This window comes from Littorina saxatilis, linkage group LG2 (genome assembly GCF_037325665.1).
Source record: "Littorina saxatilis isolate snail1 linkage group LG2, US_GU_Lsax_2.0, whole genome shotgun sequence".
NCBI classification, from domain to species: Eukaryota; Metazoa; Mollusca; class Gastropoda; order Littorinimorpha; family Littorinidae; genus Littorina; species Littorina saxatilis.
The window spans coordinates 101,802,120-101,829,151 of NC_090246.1; the positions used below are offsets into that span (position 1 = coordinate 101,802,120).

Below are 27,032 nucleotides of genomic sequence, written 5' to 3' on the forward strand. Positions count from 1 at the left end.
GTGGCAAGGTAAAAACAGTCAGACATGTAAAACCGTGGGGGTTACAGCCCATGAATGAAGATGCGTCACACACCTACAAAAGAGATTTCCCCTCACCTCTGATCACCATAGTCTTCCACCCTCCTTCCTGGGGGCCCTGCAGGAGGCCTGTAGTCATGCTCAGGTGCCGGAACCGGGGGTGGAGGGGGCCGAGGTCGGTGATAGCCTGGCTGCTCATGTGGCCGCTCATCTCGTTCAATGCGTGGCTGGCCGTCCAGCGACAGAAGAGTGCGTCTTGGAGGTTCTCTTGGACGTTCTTCTTCTTCTGCATACTCCTATGAAATGGTCAATCAAGTAATGAATAAATATACCTTGTAATATGATACCATTCAGGCAAGGTAGCACAACTCGTCAATATGTGTATTTCTTGCAGCGGCAGTGATCTTTCTTTTGGTGTCCATCTTTTATTTTTCCTTCACTGATTTAGTACAGAGCTTATCTCATCTATACAGGATAACTCAGTGTAAACACTGACATCACTTCAGTCCACTTCTTTCATTACCATACGCCCCTCCACATAAATATAGTAGTTACTCTCATATCTGAACCTACCTTTATAACACTTTTTGCTGAGCCCCTTAGGCAGTGTTGGAAAAATCGCTGTATGTGTCACAGCCCCTTTACACATGTGTGTGTGTGTGTGTATGTGTGTGTGTGTGTGTGTGTGTGTGTGTGTGTGTGTGTGTGTGTGTGTGTGTGTGTGTGTGTGTGTGTGTGTGTGTATGTATGTGTGTGTACATATGAGTGTGTGTACATATGTGTGTGTGTGTGTGTATGTACGTGTATGTATGTAAGTGTGAGTGTGTACATGTGTACATGTGTGTGTACATGTGTGTGTGTGTGTGTGTGTGTGTGTGTGTGTGTGTGTGTGTGTGTGTGTGTGTGTGTGTGTTATGTATGTGTGTGTGTGTGTGTGTGTACGTGTGTGCCAGCGTGTGTGTGTTATGTATGTGTGTGTGTGTGTGTGTGTGTGTGTGTGTGTACGTGTGTGCCAGCGTGTGTGTGTGTGTGTACGTGTGTGCCAGCGTGTGTGTGTGCGTGTGTGTGTGTACGTGTGTGCCAGCGTGTGTGTGTGTGTGTACGTGTGTGCGTCTTACTTCTTTCCAGTCTAAATGGACTGAACCAACTGTGACATTCGTCTAATACTTACTTGGGTGCCAAAGCATATTGTAATTCAATCAAGTTTGCGTTTTAATGAAACAGATTCTGTGATAGGTCAGAATGCCCCAACTCATTAAAAATTACCGGTGACTAATTGTCGATAGCCACTCGCTAAAAAATCCATTAACAACCTGCTGGCGAGGCGCAACAATACACTGACCCCAGTGTATGAATATTTGTCTTCCCCAACCGTCCTGATCAAACATGGAAGAAGAAGCAAACTTGAACCTGAGTTTGTCCTCCATCGAATATGAAGACGGAGGAGAAGAATATGCTACCTGTGAAGCGATCGACGAAAAAAAGGAAAGGCAGCGACTTGCTGTCGTAAATGAAACCGGCAGGACGGCCCTGCTTGAAGACTCCGTGCCAAAGGCTACGAAAAAGGTCAACGAAATACGGGACGGACGTCTTCAGAGGTAGGCACAGAAAAGAATGTTTTCTCCCGTTATTGCAATGAAACCGCAGCTGAAGGAAGGTTACAACATAGATTACACGTGCATACTTTTGTCATTACGTCATGAATCCACAAAATACGTCTTATTTCGAGTTTGCGTCTCTCTCTCTCTCTTTTTCTCTCTTTTTTCTCTCTCTGTCTCTCTCTCTCTCTTTTTTTTTTCCACACACTCACACACACACATTTCTCGTTCCGAATCTAGCACACGTTGCTTAAAGGCGTATCATTGTTTGCTTTGTCATAAGAATGGCTGCGAGCGAGAGGCAGAAGAGAAGACTTCGAGGAGCTACCAGCCGAAGAGCTGAATGAGTTGCTTGCCGCATTCTTCTCTGAACTCCGGACGACGGACCAACAGCGCTATTCTAAGAGCAGCATGGCTTGCATCAGAGCCGCTTTGAATCGTCAACTGAACAATCCGCCTTTCAACAGGAATATTTGTCTTATGAAAGATTCTGAGTTTGTTTCAAGCAACAAAATGTTCAAAGCAGTACTTAAAAAGGTAAAGGAAGAGGGTTGTGATACAGCCAAACATTACCCAAATATCACTGAAAACGATCTTGAAAAAATCTGAAATGAAGAGGCTTTTTCGCATAACTCCCCTGTTGAAATTCAGCAGAAGGTGTGGTTTGACATCCAACTCCATTTTGCTAGACGGGGAAGAGAAAATGTTCGGGACTTCAAGGCCTCTTCCTTTGCCTTTAAACAAGATGACAGGGGTCAAGAGTTTGTAGAAATAAACCACGCTGAAAAAAGCAAAAATCACCCAGGTACCATATCGGACACAAACCACACTCAAAAGCCGAGAATGTACGCAAACGGCACCAAGAACTGTCCCGTAAGATCTCTAAAACTCTACATTGAGAAGAGAAACAAAGCGAACGACTTTTTTTTTCAAAAAGAAAAGAGGGAAAGGGTTCAACCCCACTGCTACCATTGTACCCCTCGGTCACAACAAAATTGCCTCTTTCATGCCAGATATTTCAAAGCGGCTCTACCTGAGCCAACGGTACACAAACCACAGTGTACGGGCAACTACTGTCTCTCTCCTTGCACACAGTGGGGTTGAAGCCAGGGAGATCATGAGAATCACAGGCCACGAAGTCAGAGGCATCTCTGAGATCTTACAACACTGACAGCACCGACAAACAAAAGAGACAATATTCGGCAATTATCCAACACACAGCCACAGACAACACACCAAGCAATGAGCTCACCTTGACATCTAGCATCACACAGAACAACGCATTTTCATTCCAGCACAACTCTGTCCCCGTCTTCAACATCACAAACAGCGTTGTTAACATCCATTACGGTTCTAAAAAAAACATGAAGAAAAGTTCGATGTGGCCATCTGACTTGTAGCCTGTGATTCTCATGATCTGTAGGAAAGTTTGCAAATGTCGTCGCAGCGTTCATGTCTATTCAGTGTTCAGTTAGTGTTTTCCTTTTTTTTCTGATGTTCCGAATAAAACTTTACATTCCGTACAATTCACATGGCTTGTGTCTTCTTTCTCTGGATTGAATGATCAGCACAAACACTGAAGCAGACGACAGGCTCAAAGTTCAAGCAACACATGTCAGTCAAGAATGTAATACAATGTAAGTTCCACAAAATAGTAGGACGTCATCTGTGACGTATGTTTGTTCTCTAAGCTACGTCAGTTGTTCCGTCTGTGTAAAACATCGCCAACAACAAAACATGCTGTCTTGTAGTCGCGACGGATCTAACGAAGTCAGGCACAAGCCAAATATGTGTAATTAACGAAATACAGACAATGTCAATGCACTAAAATCAGAGATGTTCATCGAACTTCCATCGAAAAAGGTATGTGGTCGGCGAATCGATATGTGTGCGTAAAATGACCATACACAAATTTGCAAGCAACCTGTTCACACACTGTGATCATGAGCACAAATGTGTTCGTCGTCAGATTGAATTACAATAACATTAACATGCTTCCATTTGAAACTTCTCGGTCTTCATCGGGGATTGACGCCCTCCCAAAGCGTCGGGCGTCAATCCCCGATGAAGACCTCGAAGTTTCAAATGGAAGCATGTTAATGTGTAATTAGCTTGAACTGCCCAAAGATCAACACCACACCTATACACTACCTGTAGCCACTTACCATAGGCCTGCGAGGTCTGGTGGAGATGCCAGTCCTGTGAGTGTAGCTCAGCGGCACCAGGTGATTCCCCAGATCAGTCTCTACAGCTTCCACCTCTGCCAGACGAGCGGCACGAGCCAGACTGGCGCGCGTCTGCAACACCTGGTTCTCCAGCTCTTGGTGCATCTCCTGCAGCTCTGCTGTACGCCACTCCATGTCTTGATTCATCATGTGGTCTGCTTCCAACACTGGAGGAAAAAAAGCGAGAAAAAGTTGTTTTAATGTTGTGGGGTTGTGCCTGTCTCAAGGTGGGTGAATATAAAAGTTGTTTTAAAGTTGTGGGGTTGTGCCTGTCTCAAGGTGGGTCAATATTAAAGTTGTTTTAAAGTTGTGGGGTTGTGCCTGTCTCAAGGTGGGTGAATATAAAAGTTGTTTTAAAGTTGTGGGGTTCTGCCTGTCTCAAGGGTGGGTCAATTTAAAAGTTGTTTTAAAGTTGTGGGGTTCTGTCTGTCTCAAGGGTGGGTCAATATAAAAGTTGTTTTAAAGTTGTGGGGTTGTGCCTGTCTCAAGGTGGGTCAATATAAAAGTTGTTTTAAAGTTGTGGGGTTGTGCCTGTCTCAAGGTGGGTGAGTATTAAAGTTGTTTTAAAGTTGTGGGGTTGTGCCTGTCTCAAGGTGGGTGAATATAAAAGTTGTTTTAAAGTTGTGGGGTTGTGCCTGTCTCAAGGTGGGTCAATATAAAAGTTGTTTTAAAGTTGTGGGGTTGTGCCTGTCTCAAGGTGGGTCAATATAAAAGTTGTTTTAAAGTTGTGGGGTTGTGCCTGTCTCAAGGTGGGTCAATATAAAAGTTGTTTTAAAGTTGTGGGGTTGTGCCTGTCTCAAGGTGGGTGAGTATAAAAGTTGTTTTAAAGTTGTGGGGTTGTGCCTGTCTCAAGGGTGGGTCAATATAAAAGTTGTTTTAAAGTTGTGGGGTTGTGCCTGTCTCAAGGTGGGTCAATATAAAAGTTGTTTTAAAGTTGTGGGGTTCTGCCTGTCTCAAGAGTGGGTCAATATAAAAGTTGTTTTAAAGTTGTGGGGTTGTGCCTGTCTCAAAGTGGGTCAATATAAAAGCAAAAGAAAAAGAAAACTAACTTTGATATTTTCTTGTCCAAGTAACGCACATAAATCTGAAAATAATTCAGCAAGGAGGGGCTCCCAGGGGGACCAGCAAGCTATTGCATGTAAATTCTCAACACACATAAACATCAATACAAGCACACAATCAGATATATATAAGAACAAAATAAAGCATGCACACAAGCCTATGGTGAAAACAACAAACTACAGTCAATCCACTTAAAGCATAGACTTACTGCCTTGGTGAGTGGGCTTCGTAGGCATGGCCAGAAGAGGGGGAGGTCTGGGTGGCTCGGGGAGGGGCAGAAGACCTTCCCCAGGCCCCATAGCAGGGCTAGGCAGCAGCACTCGCCCAAGTCCACCAGGCGGAGGACCACCTCTGCCTCTGGAACCTCCACCCCGGGGAGGCATACCCCCTCGAGGAGGTCCAGCACTGCCACCTCTGCCTCTGGGAGCTCCACCTTGCGGGGGCATACCCCCTCGATGGGGTCCACCACCTTCTCTACCTTTTGAAACTCCACCTAGGGGAGGTATACCCCCTTGTGCAGGTCCACCTCTACCTCTGGAAGCTCCACCCGCGGGAGGCATACCCCCTCGGGGAGGTCCACCACCACCCCCTCTTCCACTTGAAGTCCCTGTTCCTCTTCCTTGCTGACTTGCACCTCGTCCTCGAGGAGAACTGATGTCTGCGGACGGACGATCCTTCTTCACAGGACTGCTTGTAGTGCTTGTTGAGCTGGGACGCTTGACAGCCGTCGTCGTGGTTTTGGTGGCGGTGTTCTTACCTGACGGTCCTTGACGAAACTTCTCTCTGGCTCCTGAAGGGGGAAAAGGTATTTTGGAATAAAGATTACTAAAAATATAGATTCATCCACTGTAGATTTCATACAAATAACAGATGGAGCAAGAAAATAGTGTTGTTCTATATTCTACACTGGTCGTTCAGACTGTGTCTGTGTCTGCCTTCTGTCACTGCAGGAGTCAGGACATGGTGCGTGCTTGAAAACACACACTCGTGCAATTGAAGACACTTAAGAAACCAACAGCTCTACATCTGAGCCAATCCCAACAGCCAAAGTGTAACAAAAACATTGTTCTACAGAATGTTAAAGTTTTGTGCGAGAAAGCATATAAATAACAAGAAGAGCAAACGCTCGATCGAGTCACTTTCGCAGTTCTGAATATTATATGAGGCATCAGATGGACAGGAAGAAATTGCTATTCACAACACAATGAGTCACGTTCACATAAAATTTGAGCCCGGTCACTTTTATAGTTTCCGAGAAAAGCCCAACGTTAAGTTGTGTGTTGCCGAACAGAAAAGGCTAGTTATCTCCCTTGTTTTTCTGATAACGTTCGTAAAAGGCTACAGATGTAAATACTTTGATGTAAAGAATAATCCTACAAAGTTTCAATCACATCCGATGAACTTTGTCAAAGATATAAAATGTCTAATTTTTCCTTTGACGCTGACCTGTGACCTTGAAAAAGGTCAAAGGTCAACGAAACCATCGTTAAAGTGTAGAGGTCATTGGAGGTCACGACTAAACAAAATATGAGCCCGATCGCTTTGATAGTTTCCGAGAAAAGTCCAACGTTAAGGTGGTGTCTACGGACGGCCGGCCGGACGGCCGGACGGACAGACTAACACTGACCGATTACATAGAGTCACTTTTTCTCAAGTGACTCAAAAATTACTGGTGTTTTCATATGTTTATGAGTCTTGTAGGAATACAAAAAACAGACACATGAAAATGAGTTCACATACAGTGAACATCAAAGTAATCACAGTATAAAAGTTGGGGAGAAGATGATGTGCAATAGTAGAAATTGCTTATCTTCCCTTGGATGGACATCGTGTTTTCAACATGCATGGACTGAAGCTGAACTGAACAGTGTCCATTTTTTTGGCAAAATACTGAACTCTTCTCCATAATAGTGTTGGGTGCATAACTGCTGGTAAATATTTGATTATAATTTATAAAGGAGAAGAGCTTTTTTTCTTTCTTTTTTTTAATATTATTTTTTACATTTGTCAATCTGTAATAAAAAGAAGTCTACAGTCTGCTCTGTGCAAATCATTGGGAAGCGATAACAAAAACTAATAACAAATGTACACACCAAACCCAATCAAACCAAATCTAACAACAACAGACAGAACAACGTTTTGGTAAAAAAAGCGAGAATCACATCTGAAAAATTCCCGAAGACTGACCTTCCCAATCATACTTGATAGTGGAGAGGACAAGGTCAAGGCCATTGACATGGATCTGCTCGTACACAACCAAGTAGTTCACTGCAGCGTCTCCACTTTCTGTCTCCACCAGCGCAGAGCTGTAAAAATGAAAATTGTGTCATACCATTGGAAACAGAAAACAGAGTTAGAGGCCTGAGGGGTGTACAAGGGGACATAAACTTGTCAATTTGAGATAATACAATACAATACTACTATATTTTCTTAATTTGAGAAATGTATTTCCGCTTCCATGCCCCTTTAACTCTCCGTCAACACTAATTCTACCATTCTTTAAAAACTAATTATGTGAGTGAGAATCCATAGCACCATTAAGATAGTCGCTCCTACCTCTTATGTTAAATTGAAACAGCACAGTGCCCCCCGCCCCCCATGGTTACTCAAAACTAGTGTAATTCTTCCCAGAAATGCATCAACAACCAAAACACAAGAAACGCACTGCTTGCAAGAAAGCTTTTCTGTTATTATCAAAACGAATGTCTTTGTACCTTACTCTTTCAGCTTCTCCTTATTTCCTACCCAGGTACTACAATTAACACGTTTTCTCATTTCATTCAATAAAGTACATTAATTTGTGTAATTTCTTTCTTCAGTTCGTTGTCTAGTCTTTTCAATTCAACAGGAACAATTTATTTAAAATAGGCAACTTGATGTGTACTTACCTGCAAATTACCTGCAGAGTTGTATTTCTTCAACACCATTATTGATGAATATACATGAAGTGACATCAGCATGGAAAAGATGACATTACTAACATGTATCCTAAGAGTTCAGAAATTGTGTCATTCAGTAAGCATAAGAAGGACTAGCACTTTGTATGACACACCTTATGACCTATTAACAGAAGTGTGACATACAAAGTCACTGCTCTTAGAAATATACTTGGTACTATATCTTAGAAATATATTTGGTACTATGTACTAACTCCAGTGCGTTCTCAGGTGAGTTGTAACTTTACCTATTTTGTTTCCATACAATTATAATTACATGAATCATGCAAGTGTGAACAGGAATTTCTTTGCTTCAAAATGAAGTTATTGTTATGGAAATCTTGAAACACATTTTTTTCCTTGATTTTAGATTTTCCAGTCAAGAGTGTGTTGCAAAAAGTTAGCCATCATAACAATCACAATACAACTGCCCGTGATTATAATTATGTACGTGTGAATAATATGAATGTGTGACAATTAAGTTGTCTGCTGTTTATTTTTTCCCTAATTTTTTGGCGTGTGCATGTGTGATCTTTAGTTTTCTAATTTGATCATTTTAATTGTTTGCTTGCACTCTTCTTTTCTGTTTGTAAAAGTTTGAGTATTCGATAAGCTGTTTCATTCTGTATTGTTGTTATGGCTCTGAAGCAAGAATGTGCAGTGACTGCCCACTGCTCTGCCAAAGTGCTGCATAAATTGTATCGCGTATTCAATCTTTAACAGCATCATTGCAAACAGCTTTGCTGCTAAGTTCTCAGCTCTTTTCTTTCTCTGACATGATATTTGTCATATCAAACCACCTGAATCTGCTCAGGATGTTTGTGTTTAACTTTAATATGGTTTTGTTCTTGATTTTACCGATTGTTGTGGTTGTTTTGATTTGCATGTAAAATGCCTAGAGGAAATGTGGGAGGTTCTGTTCCAACAGAGGATGAGGGAAAAAGGGAATGACACTCTTGAAACTTCACAAATGCAAATGAAGTATTGGGTAGTTTAAAAATATGAACCTGGGCGCATACTGCATCAGACTTTTTGGGCCATCGGTGCAGTAGCAAATTTTAACCTTGCACTATCCCCAGTAGGCAAAAGACCTGGGAGAAGAGAACTACGTTTGCGAAAGGGTAGGCTGTGTGTCTTGTTAGTTCAGAATTTTGCACAGACGAGACAATTAGAAGGGGTACACAGGGAAGCCTGTGGTGTTTTAAGACGCAAAACAAACAGAGCATGAGGGTTTGTTTGCACAAGCGGAGGTGTACCTGCTTTGCATTAAAACTTAAAAGTCACTAAATTTCACTTTTGAATGCGAAGGACGGAGAAAAGTCAGAGGTTCATTTAACTTGCTGCAAAGTTTGTCCTTGCAGTCACGCTTTAGTTACCTCCGTGATCATCACTGTAACAGTTTTACATTTACTTCAAAATCAAAAGACACTTGCACAAGTGAGATGAATTACAACCAAGGATTGTGTTAACAGGTAATCTAAAGTCTTAACCAATTTGACATATGAGAGGTCAAATCAGCTACTGGCTGAATCTGACATTTTGTTTGATTTTTTTTCTCTCCTATTAACAAACTGTAATTTGAACATGCTTTGACTTGCAGCCTGGTTTTATGAAAGCTAGGATATCTTCTTGCAAAGGAATAACATTTTGAAAATGGCAGGTGAACTCCTTTGTTTAAACTGAATAAGTTATTCCCTCAACAAGGACAGGGGACATAAGAAATGAGGAACAGTTCAGATTGAAATAGGATTAGATTGTCTGTACACTGCATTTAATACATGTAACTCCAGGTAATATATCCTTCCTCTCTTGTTCAGCAGGCTTCTCAACTAGTTTTAATGTGTTCTACTAATTCTGTAGGTTTTCTCTGATCAGACTGGTAAGAAAAATTTACAATAAATATTTAGAACATTTTTAGTTGTTTCTAATGCACTCTGTACAGGAGTTGTACATTGTTAATTTTCAGTTAATCAACTTAATGATGAGGTCATATTTCTGTAGGATTTGAGGATATGTGTGAGCAGGCCTGAAAGTGGCGAGTAGAAACATGTCAGTGGCGAATAGAAATGTTCATCTACTCGCCAAATGCGAGTCAAGTTGCTGAAACAAATTGTTGGTTTGGCTAGTAAAGTTTGCTCTCTGGCTAGTACATTTTTAGAATCACAAGCCAAATGCAAGTACACCATTTATTGGTTGGACTTTCAGCGCTGGTGAGCGGATGGATTACAATCTGTGCATTTAGCAGCTGCCTTTGTTGTTGCTGGAGGCTTGGTTCCCATGTGCATGCAGGTTGTTTGTTTGTTTGTTTTTCCTTGCTAAGTAGTTCTTTTCATGAACATTGATGGGTTGGTTGTTTTTTGTAGTGGCTTCAGATGGGCATGGCAGAAATCTCTGTCTTTCTGCATTAATGAGAAAGAGTAGAGCATACTTTAGTAAAGCATTTTACTAACCCGCAAATTAACAGTTTAAACCCGGCCATTACGTGAGTAGTGCCAAAGTATTTTGATCACCAGCTAACAGTTTACAAGTATGACGTGAGGAGTGCCAAAGTATTTTGATCACCCGCTAACAGTTTACAAGTATGACGTGAGGAGTGCCAAAGTATTTTGATCACCCGCTAACAGTTTACAAGTATGACATGAGTAGTGCCAAAGTATTTTGATCACCCGCAAATTAACAGTTTACAAATATATCGTGAGGAGTGCCAAAGCACAGATCTGAACCTATAATGCGTTCAGTATATGTAATATGTTAACCAGAAATATCAAACCTGTACTGTCAAACTGTGTGGTAACAACTTACCTCGGCCCTTTACCAGCTTTGGCGACACTGATCTTCAACGCACAGGGAAAGATGGCTTTCATTAAGTCAGCCGACACACCTGTGCCGACATTGTTAACATACACAGAACGCTCTGTGACTTCCCCTGAAACAAATGGCATGGTTCGCAGTGGACCTGATTATTTTTTCGCTGCCAGTGGCAGGTAGACGTACGGGTGCTTATAAACAGGTGGTTTTTATAAGACTGAAGATTTTGTGTGTGGTTGCATTTTATTTCTATGAATAAATGTGTCATACATTTCTTGCAAATTAGCAGGAGGGAGTTGAAAGGTTGCTGATTGTATGTACAACATTGACTAAAGCAACGGTTTTGTCTTCTGCTTTACACACTTATGGGATGTGTCACATGGATCAGAGCTGCAGTTTAGCTGATTTTGTGTGTACAGTAATGACGAAGGCAAAGGTTTGTAAATACTTGCAAGAAAGAGACTTATGGGCTGTGTTACATGTATCACTATCAGAGCTGCAGTTTAGCTGATTTAGTGTGTACAGTAATGATGAAGGCAAAGGTTTGTTAATACTTGCAAGAAAGAGACTTATGGGATGTGTTACATGTATCAGTGCTGCAATTTTGCTGATTTTGTGTGTACAGTAATGACGAAGGCAAAGGTTTGTAAATACTTGCAAGAAAGAGACTTATGGGATGTGTTACATGTATCAGTGCTGCAATTTTGCTGATTTTGTGTGTACAGTAATGACGAAGGCAAAGGTTTGTTAATACTTGCAAGAAAGAGACATATGGGCTGTGTTACATCAATATGAAGCTTATATAGCGCGTATTCCGTGGGTACAGTTCTAAGCGCTTGTATCACTAACAGAGCTGCAGTGTTACTTATTGTGTGTGTACAATAATGACGAAGGCAAAGGTTCTGTGAATACATGTACATGTACCTGCAATAAAGAAACATATGGATTGTGGCATGTATCGGAACTGCAGCTTTGCTGATTTTGTGTGTACAATATTGCCGAGGGCAATGTTCCTGTAAATGGAAATAATACACTGCATGATTAAGTGCTTGGACAAAGCAATGGTCCGAATGATAATTGTGAGTGTCATGAACTCAAGCTTTTGTCCTGCACAAACAATGTTTTAAGTTTGTTATGCAAAAGCTGGAGTGTTTTGTCTCCTACCAAAGAAACTGAATTCAATACACTGTAGTAAGTAAATAATGTGTGTCTGTTTTGGTGTGAGTGTTTGTTTGCTTGGTCTTTGTTTATTCTTTGGGTAAACAAATGTCATGCTGAGTCTATACAGCTGTGATGTCAACAAATGTCATGCTGAGTCTATACAGCTGTGATGTCAACAGCTCTCGACCTGCTTCAGGAGACATTATGTGAGTGGACAAGATTAACCTGCTTTTCATTCTGTGTACTAGAGGGGGTTTGTGGTTAACATTGCCGAGTATCAATGCGGATGCAAACATGACTGTTTTTCTTTCGTTCCTATTTTTCTGGTAACTGACACATGAGTATTTCATGTATGCCTGTGTGAGATCTGAAGTGATGTACTGTGACAGGTGCAGGCACTGTATGCCTGTGTGAGATCTGAAGTGATGTACTGTGACAGGTGCAGGCACTGTATGCCTGTGTGAGATCTGAAGTGATGTACTGTGACAGGTGCAGGCACTGTATGCCTGTGTGAGATCTGAAGTGATGTACTGTGACAGGTGCAGGCACTGTATGCCTGTGTGAGATCTGAAGTGATGTACTGTGACAGGTGCATGCACTGTCATTCAAATGCTGCAAGTAAAGAACTCCATGTTAATAAAAATTATATGTTGCAATAATCCATGTGGTTTTTGTCCGTTTGTTATTTGTCATTGTCAGGGCCGGTTATTGCCAGGAATCACTTTGTGCTTTATAATTAGAGAAAGGGAGCACAAAGAGTTTTATCTCTGCAATTGTCCTGAATGTGGCCGAGCGAGAAAGTGAGTTGGTAAGAATGAAGACAATGTATGCATTCTTATTCAGATGCATGTCACATGATACCGACAGCTTCCTGTTTTTCTTCTGTAATGAGACAATCATTGTGACGAAAGTAAGTCAATGCTCAAACAAATTATAACAGAACACTTAACTAATACATGTAAGTTATCAGTAATGATCATAACAACATGATCGATTCAAGTAACTATCTCATTGCAATATGCATACAGTCAATGCACACAATTCAACCATGTGCACGGCTCGTAGAGTTGTATGCATTTCCTGGAGAAAAACATGTTTATAGGTAAATAAACAACAAATCAAAAAGCTTAGTCTATATTTTTGACTCATTCAAACCATCATGTGTCTGAAGTTGAAAATCCAACTATTTTTTGTTTTCTTTTTCATTCTTTCAGATATTTGTAAACAAATGAAAATGAGATATAGTCAACTAGGTCCATGGTGTTTATGACAGACACATGTGTCCGGGCTGTATCAGGAATGAAATATAGTCAACTAGGTCCATGGTGTTTATGACAGACACATGTGTCCGGGCTGTATCAGGAATGAAATATAGTCAACTAGGTCCATGGTGTTTATGACAGACACATGTGTCTGGGCTGTATCAGGAATGAAATATAGTCAACTAGGTCCATGGTGTTTATGACAGACACATGTGTCCGGGCTGTATCAGGAATGAAATATAGTCAACTAGGTCCATGGTGTTTATGACAGACACATGTGTCCGGGCTGTATCAGGAATGAAATATAGTCAACTAGGTCCATGGTGTTTATGACAGACACATGTGTCCGGGCTGTATCAGGAATGAAATATAGTCAACTAGGTCCATGGTGTTTATGACAGACACATGTGTCCGGGCTGTATCAGGAATGAAATATAGTCAACTAGGTCCATGGTGTTTATGACAGACACATGTGTCCGGGCTGTATCAGGAATGAAATATAGTCAACTAGGTCCATGGTGTTTATGACAGACACATGTGTCTGGGCTGTATCAGGAATGAAATATAGTCAACTAGGTCCATGGTGTTTATGACAGACACATGTGTCTGGGCTGTATCAGGAATGAAATATAGTCAACTAGGTCCATGGTGTTTATGACAGACACATGTGTCCGGGCTGTATCAGGAATGAAATATAGTCAACTAGGTCCATGGTGTTTATGACAGACACATGTGTCTGGGCTGTATCAGGAATGAAATATAGTCAACTAGGTCCATGGTGTTTATGACAGACACATGTGTCTGGGCTGTATCAGGAATGAAATATAGTCAACTAGGTCCATGGTGTTTATGACAGACACATGTGTCGGGGCTGTATCAGGAATGAAATATAGTCAACTAGGTCCATGGTGTTTATGACAGACACATGTGTCCGGGCTGTATCAGGAATGAAATATAGTCAACTAGGTCCATGGTGTTTATGACAGACACATGTGTCCGGGCTGTATCAGGAATGAAATATAGTCAACTAGGTCCATGGTGTTTATGACAGACACATGTGTCTGGGCTGTATCAGGAATGAAATATAGTCAACTAGGTCCATGGTGTTTATGACAGACACATGTGTCTGGGCTGTATCAGGAATGAAATATAGTCAACTAGGTCCATGGTGTTTATGACAGACACATGTGTCTGGGCTGTATCTGGAATGAAATATAGTCAACTAGGTCCATGGTGTTTATGACAGACACATGTGTCCGGGCTGTATCAGGAATGAAATATAGTCAACTAGGTCCATGGTGTTTATGACAGACACATGTGTCCGGGCTGTATCAGGAATGAAATATAGTCAACTAGGTCCATGGTGTTTATGACAGACACATGTGTCTGGGCTGTATCAGGAATGAAATATAGTCAACTAGGTCCATGGTGTTTATGACAGACACATGTGTCCGGGCTGTATCAGGAATGAAATATAGTCAACTAGGTCCATGGTGTTTATGACAGACACATGTGTCCGGGCTGTATCAGGAATGAAATATAGTCAACTAGGTCCATGGTGTTTATGACAGACACATGTGTCCGGGCTGTATCAGGAATGAAATATAGTCAACTAGGTCCATGGTGTTTATGACAGACACATGTGTCCGGGCTGTATCAGGAATGAAATATAGTCAACTAGGTCCATGGTGTTTATGACAGACACATGTGTCTGGGCTGTATCAGGAATGAAATATAGTCAACTAGGTCCATGGTGTTTATGACAGACACATGTGTCCGGGCTGTATCAGGAATGAAATATAGTCAACTAGGTCCATGGTGTTTATGACAGACACATGTGTCCGGGCTGTATCAGGAATGAAATATAGTCAACTAGGTCCATGGTGTTTATGACAGACACATGTGTCCGGGCTGTATCAGGAATGAAATATAGTCAACTAGGTCCATGGTGTTTATGACAGACACATGTGTCCGGGCTGTATCAGGAATGAAATATAGTCAACTAGGTCCATGGTGTTTATGACAGACACATGTGTCTGGGCTGTATCAGGAATGAGATATAGTCAACTAGGTCCATGGTGTTTATGACAGACACATGTGTCTGGGCTGTATCAGGATGACATATAGTCAACTAGGTCCATGGTGTTTATGACAGACACATGTGTCTGGGCTGTATCAGGAATGAAATATAGTCAACTAGGTCCATGGTGTTTATGACAGACACATGTGTCCGGGCTGTATCAGGAATGAAATATAGTCAACTAGGTCCATGGTGTTTATGACAGACACATGTGTCTGGGCTGTATCAGGAATGAAATATAGTCAACTAGGTCCATGGTGTTTATGACAGACACATGTGTCCGGGCTGTATCAGGAATGAAATATAGTCAACTAGGTCCATGGTGTTTATGACAGACACATGTGTCCGGGCTGTATCAGGAATGAAATATAGTCAACTAGGTCCATGGTGTTTATGACAGACACATGTGTCCGGGCTGTATCAGGAATGAAATATAGTCAACTAGGTCCATGGTGTTTATGACAGACACATGTGTCCGGGCTGTATCAGGAATGAAATATAGTCAACTAGGTCCATGGTGTTTATGACAGACACATGTGTCTGGGCTGTATCAGGAATGAAATATAGTCAACTAGGTCCATGGTGTTTATGACAGACACATGTGTCTGGGCTGTATCAGGAATGAAATATAGTCAACTAGGTCCATGGTGTTTATGACAGACACATGTGTCTGGGCTGTATCTGGAATGAAATATAGTCAACTAGGTCCATGGTGTTTATGACAGACACATGTGTCCGGGCTGTATCAGGAATGAAATATAGTCAACTAGGTCCATGGTGTTTATGACAGACACATGTGTCCGGGCTGTATCAGGAATGAAATATAGTCAACTAGGTCCATGGTGTTTATGACAGACACATGTGTCAGGGCTGTATCAGGAATGAAATATAGTCAACTAGGTCCATGGTGTTTATGACAGACACATGTGTCCGGGCTGTATCAGGAATGAAATATAGTCAACTAGGTCCATGGTGTTTATGACAGACACATGTGTCCGGGCTGTATCAGGAATGAAATATAGTCAACTAGGTCCATGGTGTTTATGACAGACACATGTGTCCGGGCTGTATCAGGAATGAAATATAGTCAACTAGGTCCATGGTGTTTATGACAGACACATGTGTCCGGGCTGTATCAGGAATGAAATATAGTCAACTAGGTCCATGGTGTTTATTACAGACACATGTGTCTCGGCTGTATCAGGAATGAAATATAGTCAACTAGGTCCATGGTGTTTATGACAGACACATGTGTCCGGGCTGTATCAGGAATGAAATATAGTCAACTAGGTCCATGGTGTTTATGACAGACACATGTGTCTGGGCTGTATCAGGAATGAAATATAGTCAACTAGGTCCATGGTGTTTATGACAGACACATGTGTCTGGGCTGTATCAGGAATGAAATATAGTCAACTAGGTCCATGGTGTTTATGACAGACACATGTGTCCGGGCTGTATCAGGAATGAAATATAGTCAACTAGGTCCATGGTGTTTATGACAGACACATGTGTCCGGGCTGTATCAGGAATGAAATATAGTCAACTAGGTCCATGGTGTTTATGACAGACACATGTGTCCGGGCTGTATCAGGAATGAAATATAGTCAACTAGGTCCATGGTGTTTATGACAGACACATGTGTCCGGGCTGTATCAGGAATGAAATATAGTCAACTAGGTCCATGGTGTTTATGACAGACACATGTGTCTGGGCTGTATCAGGAATGAGATATAGTCAACTAGGTCCATGGTGTTTATGACAGACACATGTGTCTGGGCTGTATCAGGATGACATATAGTCAACTAGGTCCATGGTGTTTATGACAGACACATGTGTCTGGGCTGTATCAGGAATGAAATATAGTCAACTAGGTCCATGGTGTTTATGACAGACACATGTGTCCGGGCTGTATCAGGAATGAAATATAGTCAACTAGGTCCATGGTGTTTATGACAGACACATGTGTCCGGGCTGTATCAGGAATGAAATATAGTCAACTAGGTCCATGGTGTTTATGACAGACACATGTGTCCGGGCTGTATCAGGAATGAAATATAGTCAACTAGGTCCATGGTGTTTATGACAGACACATGTGTCTGGGCTGTATCAGGAATGAGATATAGTCAACTAGGTCCATGGTGTTTATGACAGACACATGTGTCCGGGCTGTATCAGGAATGAAATATAGTCAACTAGGTCCATGGTGTTTATGACAGACACATGTGTCTGGGCTGTATCAGGAATGAGATATAGTCAACTAGGTCCATGGTGTTTATGACAGACACATGTGTCTGGGCTGTATCAGGAATGAGATATAGTCAACTAGGTCCATGGTGTTTATGACAGACACATGTGTCTGGGCTGTATCAGGAATGAAATATAGTCAACTAGGTCCATGGTGTTTATGACAGACACATGTGTCCGGGCTGTATCAGGAATGAAATATGGTCAACTAGGTCCATGGTGTTTATGACAGACACATGTGTCCGGGCTGTATCAGGAATGAAATATAGTCAACTAGGTCCATGGTGTTTATGACAGACACATGTGTCCGGGCTGTATCAGGAATGAAATATAGTCAACTAGGTCCATGGTGTTTATGACAGACACATGTGTCCGGGCTGTATCAGGAATGAAATATAGTCAACTAGGTCCATGGTGTTTATGACAGACACATGTGTCCGGGCTGTATCAGGAATGAACTTTGATAATGACATAACTGTGTTTTCTTGTGACTATTTTTGTTATCATTGCATTGTATTTACCACATCACATGGCTTTAATCTTATTTGAAACTGTTGCCAAACAGTTTAGGTGCTTTATTTGTTAATTTTGGTCCTTTTACTTTTGTTGGTTTTGTCACTTGCCTGTGAAGATTTTCATTTTGAAGCCAAATGTCTTTTCGCGCCTTCTCGCTTTGCAATTTTTAAGCTCAGCCAGGTCTTGCCTGGAGGTTTTAAAATGATATCTCCAAAGAGATGAGCTTCACGGATTAAGGCAAAGCAGTTGGAGCAATGTAACATGCCGGAGTTGCTGACTGATTTATGATCAACACATTGTTATGATGCTCTATGCATTTTGGTGTTTGAATCAATGATCAGTTTACAGTTGAGTTGTCGATTTTAGCTGCTGTGTACATTATACCTTATTAGAGAGCTTGCCAGGTATTTTTGTCATATGTCCTGTGTTAAATGCACTGCACAATGCAGGAATGCGATGATGACTGGGATTGTGCTGCAGTGAAAAGCTCCATCCAGAGGTTCTGTGGACAGCAATCGGTACACCAGTGGTGATTTGTCTTCAAGATCTGCGCAGTCCTTCACATCTGATCATCATGTGGAGAATGATGTTGATGTCACTCCAATGAGGACAACTGTGCTAAAAATGTCCAATTTGACTGACCAATCACGCAAGGTGCAAGTTCTGTTGGGAATCCAGGGTGAGCATTCTTCTGTCTTAGACACAGCACTTCCTGTGAAGATTCTGCAGCCCTTGTTGACTTAAACATCAAATGATTCAGTGAGCAGCATTCCCCATTCGGTGAGCCGATCTGTGGGTGCTCTATAATGAAAGAACGTCCTTTGCCTTTGCAGCAGTTGATGACAAATGCCCCGTTCACATGCTGCAATCGTTGACACTGAGCGTCAGCCATGAAGGCCGCATTTCACAGAGTATGAGTTCAACCTGTTGGCTGCAACTCCTTCACAGGTAATTGGCCAATTAGGACTAAGAGTGAGTCAAAATCATAATGGCATAGTTGCTACAGGAGACTGTTCTTTGAGTTTGAGGGCTGTTCTGTTTAGGGAGGATTCGTTTGTAATTGAGGAAACACGATAAAAACTGTGGTGTTAAGTTTACGCACTATGCTGTGTAAAACAGCACTCAAACTGCATGTTTTGTTGGAAAGTATAGAATTGGCAGCCTTTTGGGGCTGTTTGGAGGACATATTTCATTCCAAATGGCTTTAAGCAACTATTATCTGAATTGTTGTTGTTGAAAGGCAGGGCAATCATGGCACATGTGCGGTTTTATTGGATTCTGAGAGCAACTGGTTGGCTTTTCGTCCACATGATTTTGTGTTGTCATTTTTCCATATTTCTGGGTGAATCAAGGTGCTACACTTAGAACCTCAATTCCAACAGACAGTTGAAACTTACAGTCAGGCCATTGCTTTCTTCGCCCTGAATGCGGAAACCTTCCGAGTTCCAGGACAGAAAAACTTACCTTTTGGTGTTGGGTAGTAAGTTTTGATCAGCTGCCTGCCTCTGGTATTGTTGAACCGAAAGATTGCTGAAAAATGCAACCTTCATATAAATATCAATTAGCATCTGGACAGTGAGCATGCATACGTTTGGAAATGGAAGAGACACAAAACTAACTACACAAACAGGATTGCTCAACAACACTGAAATCAACTGCTTGTAACTGCTGCAGGATCAGATACGATTCTTTCTTTCTTTATTTGGTGTTTAACGTCGTTTTCAACCACGAAGGTTATATCGCGACGGGGGAAAGGGGGGAGATGGGATAGGGGAAAGGGGGGAGATGGGATAGAGCCACTTGTTAAGTGTTTCTTGTTCACAAAAGCACTAATCCAATAATCTAATACAATAAATACAATAATACAATAAACTTTATTAATCTCTAAAAGAGAAATTGCATTGCTGAGCTTTTATTACGGACACAAAAGCTCAGCAATGCAATTTCTCTTTTAGAGATTAATAAAGTTTATTGTATTATTGTATTTATTGTATTGTAATCAAAAATTGCTCCAGGGGCTTGCAACGTAGTACAATATATGACCTTACTGGGAGAATGCAAGTTTCCAGCACAAAGGACTAAACATTTCTTACATACTGCTTGACTAAAATCTTTACAAACATTGACTATATTCTATACAAGAACCACTTAACAAGGGTAATAAGTGAAGAATTTTATGGGTGAGAAAAGGAAAGTAAAAGGACTTTGGGGAGGCAGAAATAAAGAAACAAGAAAAAGATCCTAATTAGGTTCACGGCATCGAGAGTGATGCGACCTTCTCTCAGAAGTTAGTAGAGAAGGCTCCCCCATCCACCACCCGGGGGACGCGCCTCTACGCCAATTAGGGGGCGCGAGGATCAGATACGATCTTCATCTGCGCTAACAGTTACAAAACTTTAGTAGATTCAACAACAGTACACTTGTGTTCATTAGGTATTTATATTATTACTAGATGAATACCCGCTTCGCCGGGTACCCGGCTTTGCCGGGAAGAAGTAGAGCCGAATACCCGGCACCCGGCGTACGCCGGCGCACCGTACGCGATTGACGCCACACGAAGGAAGGGAGATAAATGCGCAAAACACTGGAGAAGATAAGGAAGAGTTACTGGGAATGGATGTACAGAAAAACCAAAATCGGTTCAGCACGTGAGAGCACGTGTTGAAAATTTTCATCGACCAGATTGTGTCCGGGGTCTACCTGAATATGCCCACCAAATTTGAAGCAGATCCATCAAGAACTTTGGCCGTGCATCGCGAAGTGACCGACAGACAGACAGACAGACAGACACAAGCCGTATATAGATATAGATAATGTGCATTATCGTGTTGGAGTTTTCAGAAAAATCATTGTACTTACTTCAGTTTAAAGCATTATTTAATTAAAAAACAAATCTATTTTTATTTTCAGCTTTGAACTATCTGAAATTTTATTTCAATTAAAAAAAATTTACAAAATTGATGCACACACTCACAACCACTCCCCCCAAAGAAACCCACAGAGATTATAAAACAAATAATGACCAATACCTTGATTAATGATAGTGTCCAGTACAGCTTGCCCACTGTCCTGCCCCAGAGCACTGGCCGAGTCAGACTTGTCTCTCTCCATGATCTCCACTGTAATGCAGTCAGAAGAATAGTTGTGCCAGAGCATCTTGCGCATGAACTTCTGAATGCTGCTGCGATCTTTAAGTAGAAATTCTGCCACCCTGGAGAAGAGGAAAAAAAAAATCAGCAATAGAAGTTTCATGACAAACTTATTTTGATCTAGACAAGAAAAATATACACTTTATATCCTTAATAAGTTAATAGCAAACAGCAATTCTAGTACATTTATTCTGAGTACCGTACTAACGACGAACCTGACTATAAGTTTACCACCCACAGGACTAACCAAAGGATATATTATCCTTATACACAGGTGGTCGTTTTGAAAAGGTGAATTATATAGAAAAAAACTTGCCATGGTTTCTTTTGGGAGGTTATAATGGCTGGGTGGGGGGTATCAAGAGGTGGTTGGCAGGTTTCACAGTATTGCTTTGGTCACTGGATCGAAAGTTTGTATGCTTATCATTTCTGTTTTAGATTGCATTGTGTAACATGCTTGGTATATTTTTGCTTGTGCTGAAATAAAGACATAGAAAAGACAATGTCAGCGCATTTTGTGTTGTTTGTGCTTTGTTACGATCTAAAATAACATTGCTATCGTTCAATTTGCGACAGACGTGATTTCCCGAATTTTACCATCACGTAATCATGAGACACGAAAAGTATCAACCCACACAGGTTTTAAAATCAAGACCTGATAATTGTTTGAAAGGAATGCAATTCGAGTCATAATCATATAAACATTTGTAAAAAAACCAATTTTTTATTACTTTATCGTGACGTCGAAAGCGTCGGTCGGGAGAAATACGCCACGACGGGAAACCAATTTACCTCCTAGTTTTTGCATACGCACTATTTTCTTCCACAAACATATGTTTTTGTGTGTAAATAACCATACAGAACAGAATTACGGCAATGGAAATGTCAAATTCTTGTTTTGGAACTGAAAACGAATATTGCTATCGTTATCCGGGAAGTGTCGGGTGAAAAAAAAAAACGACAGCAATTTTTTTAGGTTATTGTCTCGTTTTCACAGTTATGACCCTGACACATATTCCTACGCACGCGCCATTTTGAACTCGTTCGACTGATGATGCATTTTGCTGCTAAGTTTGCTTTGTTCTCTTTAAAAACTGAATGAAAGTGTGTCTGTCACCAACGATAGCGTTTTCCAACGATCGCGATGCACTCATTTCAGGCAGTTTAACGCTTGTTTTGTGCTGAAAGGGTTGTTAATTTGCATTCGCTTTAATAGATAGCATGAAGGATTGTACTGGGTTTGAACTTACGCTCGTGATGGTTCCACTCTCTTCTCAAATTCGATCGTAGGGTAAGAAAAATGCTGGAGGTGGCGAAATTGCGCTTTCGTTGGAATTTTGCCACGACAGTCAAGTTTGGTTCAGCGCTATCGTTTTAAGCCTTTTTATAATGTAAATATTAATCAGATTTCATTTATTAAGCTCAATAGCAATACTGTTAAACAACTTAAAGTGTATGTAGACCATAATTGCTTTTGCCAATGGCTGTGTGTCTTCAGAAACTGTTTATAATTTGGTCAAATTTAGGTGGGGGGGGGGGTCATATCGGTGCTTATATGTCAGCTGACAGGTGTCCGCTATCCCTGATAGGGATTTTTTTGGATTCATTAATGATTAAACTTGCAAATAAATACTTTTTTTAACTGTATTAAATGTTTGTTACTGTTGTGAAAATGTGAGGTGGTGTGATGAAAACCGTGAAACCTGCCGGTTGCCAGAGTAGGTTTGATTCTACCAGTCAACACAAAAAAGGTAAGTAAAAGTAGATGTCGTAAATGCAATAATCTACAACAAATCTGTTCCTAACACTTTCAATGTTTCATCCATACAAATTCACTCCTACAGCCCCCTTGCTTTTCTTTTCTTAGTTGTCAAGAAAAATGGGACCAAAAAAACAAAAACAATTCCAGTTTTTGTTTCATCACATGTTCCAAACTACTTATCATAACATTGACTATACACATGTGTATGCATTCTGTTGGGTCTACAAATACAAACTACGTATCATAACAGTGACTATTCTGTTGGGTCTACAAATACAACTACTTATCATAACAGTGACTAAACACATGTGTGTGCATTCTGTTGGGTCTACAAATACAAACTACTTATCATAACAGTGACTAAACACATGTGTATGCGTTCTGTTGGGTCTACAAATACAAACTACTTATCATAACAGTGACTAAACACATGTGTGTGCGTTCTGTTGGGTCTACCAAATACAAACTACTTATTATCAGTGACTATACACATGTGTATGCATTCTGTTGGGTCTACCAAATACAAACTACTTATTATCAGTGACTATACACATGTGTATGCATTCTGTTGGGTCTACAATTAAATACAAACTACTTATCATAACAGTGACTAAACACATGTGTATGCGTTCTGTTGGGTCTACAAATACAAACTACTTATCATAACAGTGACTAAACACATGTGTGTGCGTTCTGTTGGGTCTACCAAATACAAACTACTTATTATCAGTGACTATACACATGTGTATGCATTCTGTTGGGTCTACCAAATACAAACTACTTATTATCAGTGACTATACACATGTGTATGCATTCTGTTGGGTCTACAATTAAATACAAACTACTTATCATAACAGTGACTAAACACATGTGTATGCGTTCTGTTGGGTCTAAAAATACAAACTACTTATCATAACAGTGACTAAACACATGTGTGTGCGTTCTGTTGGGTCTACCAAATACAAACTACTTATTATCAGTGACTATACACATGTGTATGCATTCTGTTGGGTCTACCAAATACAAACTACTTATTATCAGTGACTATACACATGTGTATGCATTCTGTTGGGTCTACAATTAAATACAAACTACTTATCATAACAGTGACTAAACACATGTGTATGCGTTCTGTTGGGTCTACAAATACAAACTACTTATCATAACAGTGACTAAACACATGTGTGTGCGTTCTGTTGGGTCTACCAAATACAAACTACTTATTATCAGTGACTATACACATGTGTATGCATTCTGTTGGGTCTACCAAATACAAACTACTTATTATCAGTGACTATACACATGTGTATGCATTCTGTTGGGTCTACAATTAAATACAAACTACTTATCATAACAGTGACTAAACACATGTGTATGCGTTCTGTTGGGTCTACAAATACAAACTACTTATCATAACAGTGACTAAACACATGTGTGTGCATTCTGTTGGGTCTACAAATACAAACTGTTCCACACAGAAAGACCAAACAAAATATGCCGACCCGCCAAAGTCTTTGTGGTCGCTCCACACAATGGAGGAAGAATCGGCCATGGCCCACAACTGAGCGAAGTCGGAACGGGGCATGTCATGTCTGCTGACTGGGTGCACACGAACTTGCCATGGGTAGTAATCTACAACAGAAAAGAGCAGAAGTATCAGTTAACAGCAATCATAAATTTGATTCTTTCACTGATTTTCCCCTTCTTATGTCCCTACAAGAAAATAATGTAAAAAATATGTAGAGATCTATTCCAACAATAAATTTCCAAAGTTAAAAAACAAAAGAATTCTATTCTCACCGATACAAGGACAGCACAAGACAGTACACATTTTCGCTTATGTACGCTTCATCAGGAACAAACAAACACTATAAAGGCAACAAAAAGCAGACGCAACACGGAACAAACATCTTCGTTCCATGTTGCGTCTGCTTTTTGTTGCCTTTTGCAGGCTTTCATTTACAAGTGCGCCCTGCGCCATTGGCGCATTAAATCTGAAAATGTCCCATCACAATTCCCTTCAATGCGTCAAAGGGCGCATTGAGATTACATACCACTGCGCCACCAAATGTACACTTTACATCGGATCACACACATACACACACACATACACACAGATAACACGATATAGCCGCTAATTCTCAGATGGCACCATATTGCACTATTTTGCATCTTTGGTCAAAACGCGTACAGACCTCTTTGGTGCTTCTTACCTTCGAGTATGTCCCATCGGAATTTGGTTGAGGGGTACAAATGTCCCATTGCCTTTTTCTCCCAGGCTAAACCCTGCTTTGTGTTTGTTTGTTCCTGATGAAGCTTACACATGTATGTATAACATAAGCGAAAATTCGTACTGTCCTTATATCGGTGAGTACAGAATTCTTTTGATTTTTAACTTTGTTCATCTCACCAGTCACTTTGTTGTTTAGATTTTAATACATTTCCAGATTAAATCAAAATCTAGGTGTCCTTTTCCATTTTTGTTTGAACGACAAAAAGTAAATCACTTATAGTTATACACAATGTTCAAAATGTTCAAAGACCTTAAATGTTTTACTTGAACAAAGAAAAGACAATCACCTCTGACAAAGACAAGGCTGTCCCTTCCCATGGGAATCTCTAGGTGCCCATCCTCTTCTGCATCCATTGGGACATGTGTTTCCTTCTTCTCTACTTTCATTTTTCCAGCTTCCCCACCTGCTGCATCTTTTTCCGCAAATTCTTGCTTTATTTGTGAGCTGAATGCAAGAGAGATATTTCTGTCAGGTGAGATCAAGCCTTCAGCAGCAAAGCTGTCAAAGAGACTTTGCCTTTCCTCTTGACCCGTTGCTGCAGATGGAGAATGATGGCTTCGCTGGTGTTGGCCATTTTCAGACTGAAGTTTCCCCCTGTCGCGCCTGTCTTCCTTACTATCTCTCCTATCCTTTCCCCGATCTCTGCTTCCATCTTCTCGGTCCCTCTCCCCTTTTCCTGCGTCCCTGTGCCTTGAACTAATGTCTCTCTCATTTTTAAGCCATGCACGTTTTCCTTCTTCACCGCTGATATCATGCACTTGAGTCTCTGGTTTCTTAACTTTTGGAATCACAAATTTTTTCGTTGAACTGGCACTGCCTGGAGCTGGTGAAGATAGATTTGAATCTTCTCCAACCTCATCTAGAACTTGAAACATTCTGCCGTGTTCTGCTTCAAAGGCAGCATTAAGCTCATCATCGCCAACCAGTGAATCAAAATTCCCCCCTGATTCGTCAAACTCTCCATCAGCTTCAATGGCAGCATTTTCTGACAAAAAGCTGACATCGCTCTCTAAAGTCTCATCTGTAAAGCTGGATTTTGGTATTTGCTTCTCCTGTCTTCTACCTGACTGCTGAGCTTGGCTTGGCTTCTTGCTAGTATCGTGCCAGCCGGAGGGTCTCTCGTAAGTCGACCTACCCTGCGACATCTTCAGAGTCTATCACCACCGTCACTGTTTCATCCTGTAAATATATAACATTAACAAAAACCATGATGCATTTAGTTCTGTTATGTTGTGCTATTATTGTGAATGAAGGAAAGACACTTTAGAAAGCGAGAGGAAGACAGCAGGAAGGGAAAAGAACAGAAAGGCAACTCGGAACTCCTCGAAGTCGAAGTCCTTCTAGTTCATTACTGGGTCATTCTCAGAAATGGTGGTACAGTGAGAGTGAGAGGGGTGACACATTTGAAATCATGAAAAAGTAAATTAAAATTATTTCTACCACGACTTTTTTCATCTGAATCTATTCCTGAGACATTAAAGCATTGTTGTATGTCAATAACAAGAAGGGCAAAGCCCATACGACTCACATGCTTGACCTACACCTTTAGGGTAACTAAACCTAGCAATGACATCATACACTAAGAACTGCTTTACACATTTTTCCTACCAAAATACATGTGACCTTGACCCAAGGTCAAGGTCATCCAAGGTCATGCAACACAAAGCTGTTAATTCAAGACATAGGAAGTACAATGGTGCTTATTGGCTCTTTCTACCATGAGATATGGTCACTTTTAGTGGTTCACTACCTTATTTTGGTCACATTTCATAAGGGTCAAAGTGACCTTGACCTTGATCATATGTGACCAAATGTGTCTCATGATGAAAGCATAACATGTGCCCCACATAATTTTTAAGTTTGAAACAGTTATCTTCCATAGTTCAGGGTCAAGGTCACTTCAAAATATGTATA

The 27,032-nt window shown here is 40.9% G+C and overlaps 1 protein-coding gene across 1 annotated transcript in view; it reads right to left on the reverse strand.

Moving 5' to 3' along the window:
* Window positions 1-27,032, reverse strand: part of LOC138960369 (uncharacterized) — a 41,706-nt gene that overhangs the window by 12,860 nt on the left and 1,814 nt on the right. Inside the window, exons 2-10 of the mRNA XM_070332262.1 lie at window positions 25,405-26,297; window positions 24,327-24,456; window positions 20,943-21,124; window positions 19,378-19,443; window positions 10,642-10,765; window positions 7,091-7,209; window positions 5,112-5,693; window positions 3,782-4,008; window positions 97-314 (exon numbers count right to left, since the gene is read on the reverse strand). Of these exons, the coding sequence (XP_070188363.1) occupies window positions 97-314; window positions 3,782-4,008; window positions 5,112-5,693; window positions 7,091-7,209; window positions 10,642-10,765; window positions 19,378-19,443; window positions 20,943-21,124; window positions 24,327-24,456; window positions 25,405-26,263 (2,507 nt within the window). The 5' untranslated portion in view covers window positions 26,264-26,297. The remainder of the gene's footprint in view (window positions 1-96; window positions 315-3,781; window positions 4,009-5,111; window positions 5,694-7,090; window positions 7,210-10,641; window positions 10,766-19,377; window positions 19,444-20,942; window positions 21,125-24,326; window positions 24,457-25,404; window positions 26,298-27,032) is intronic.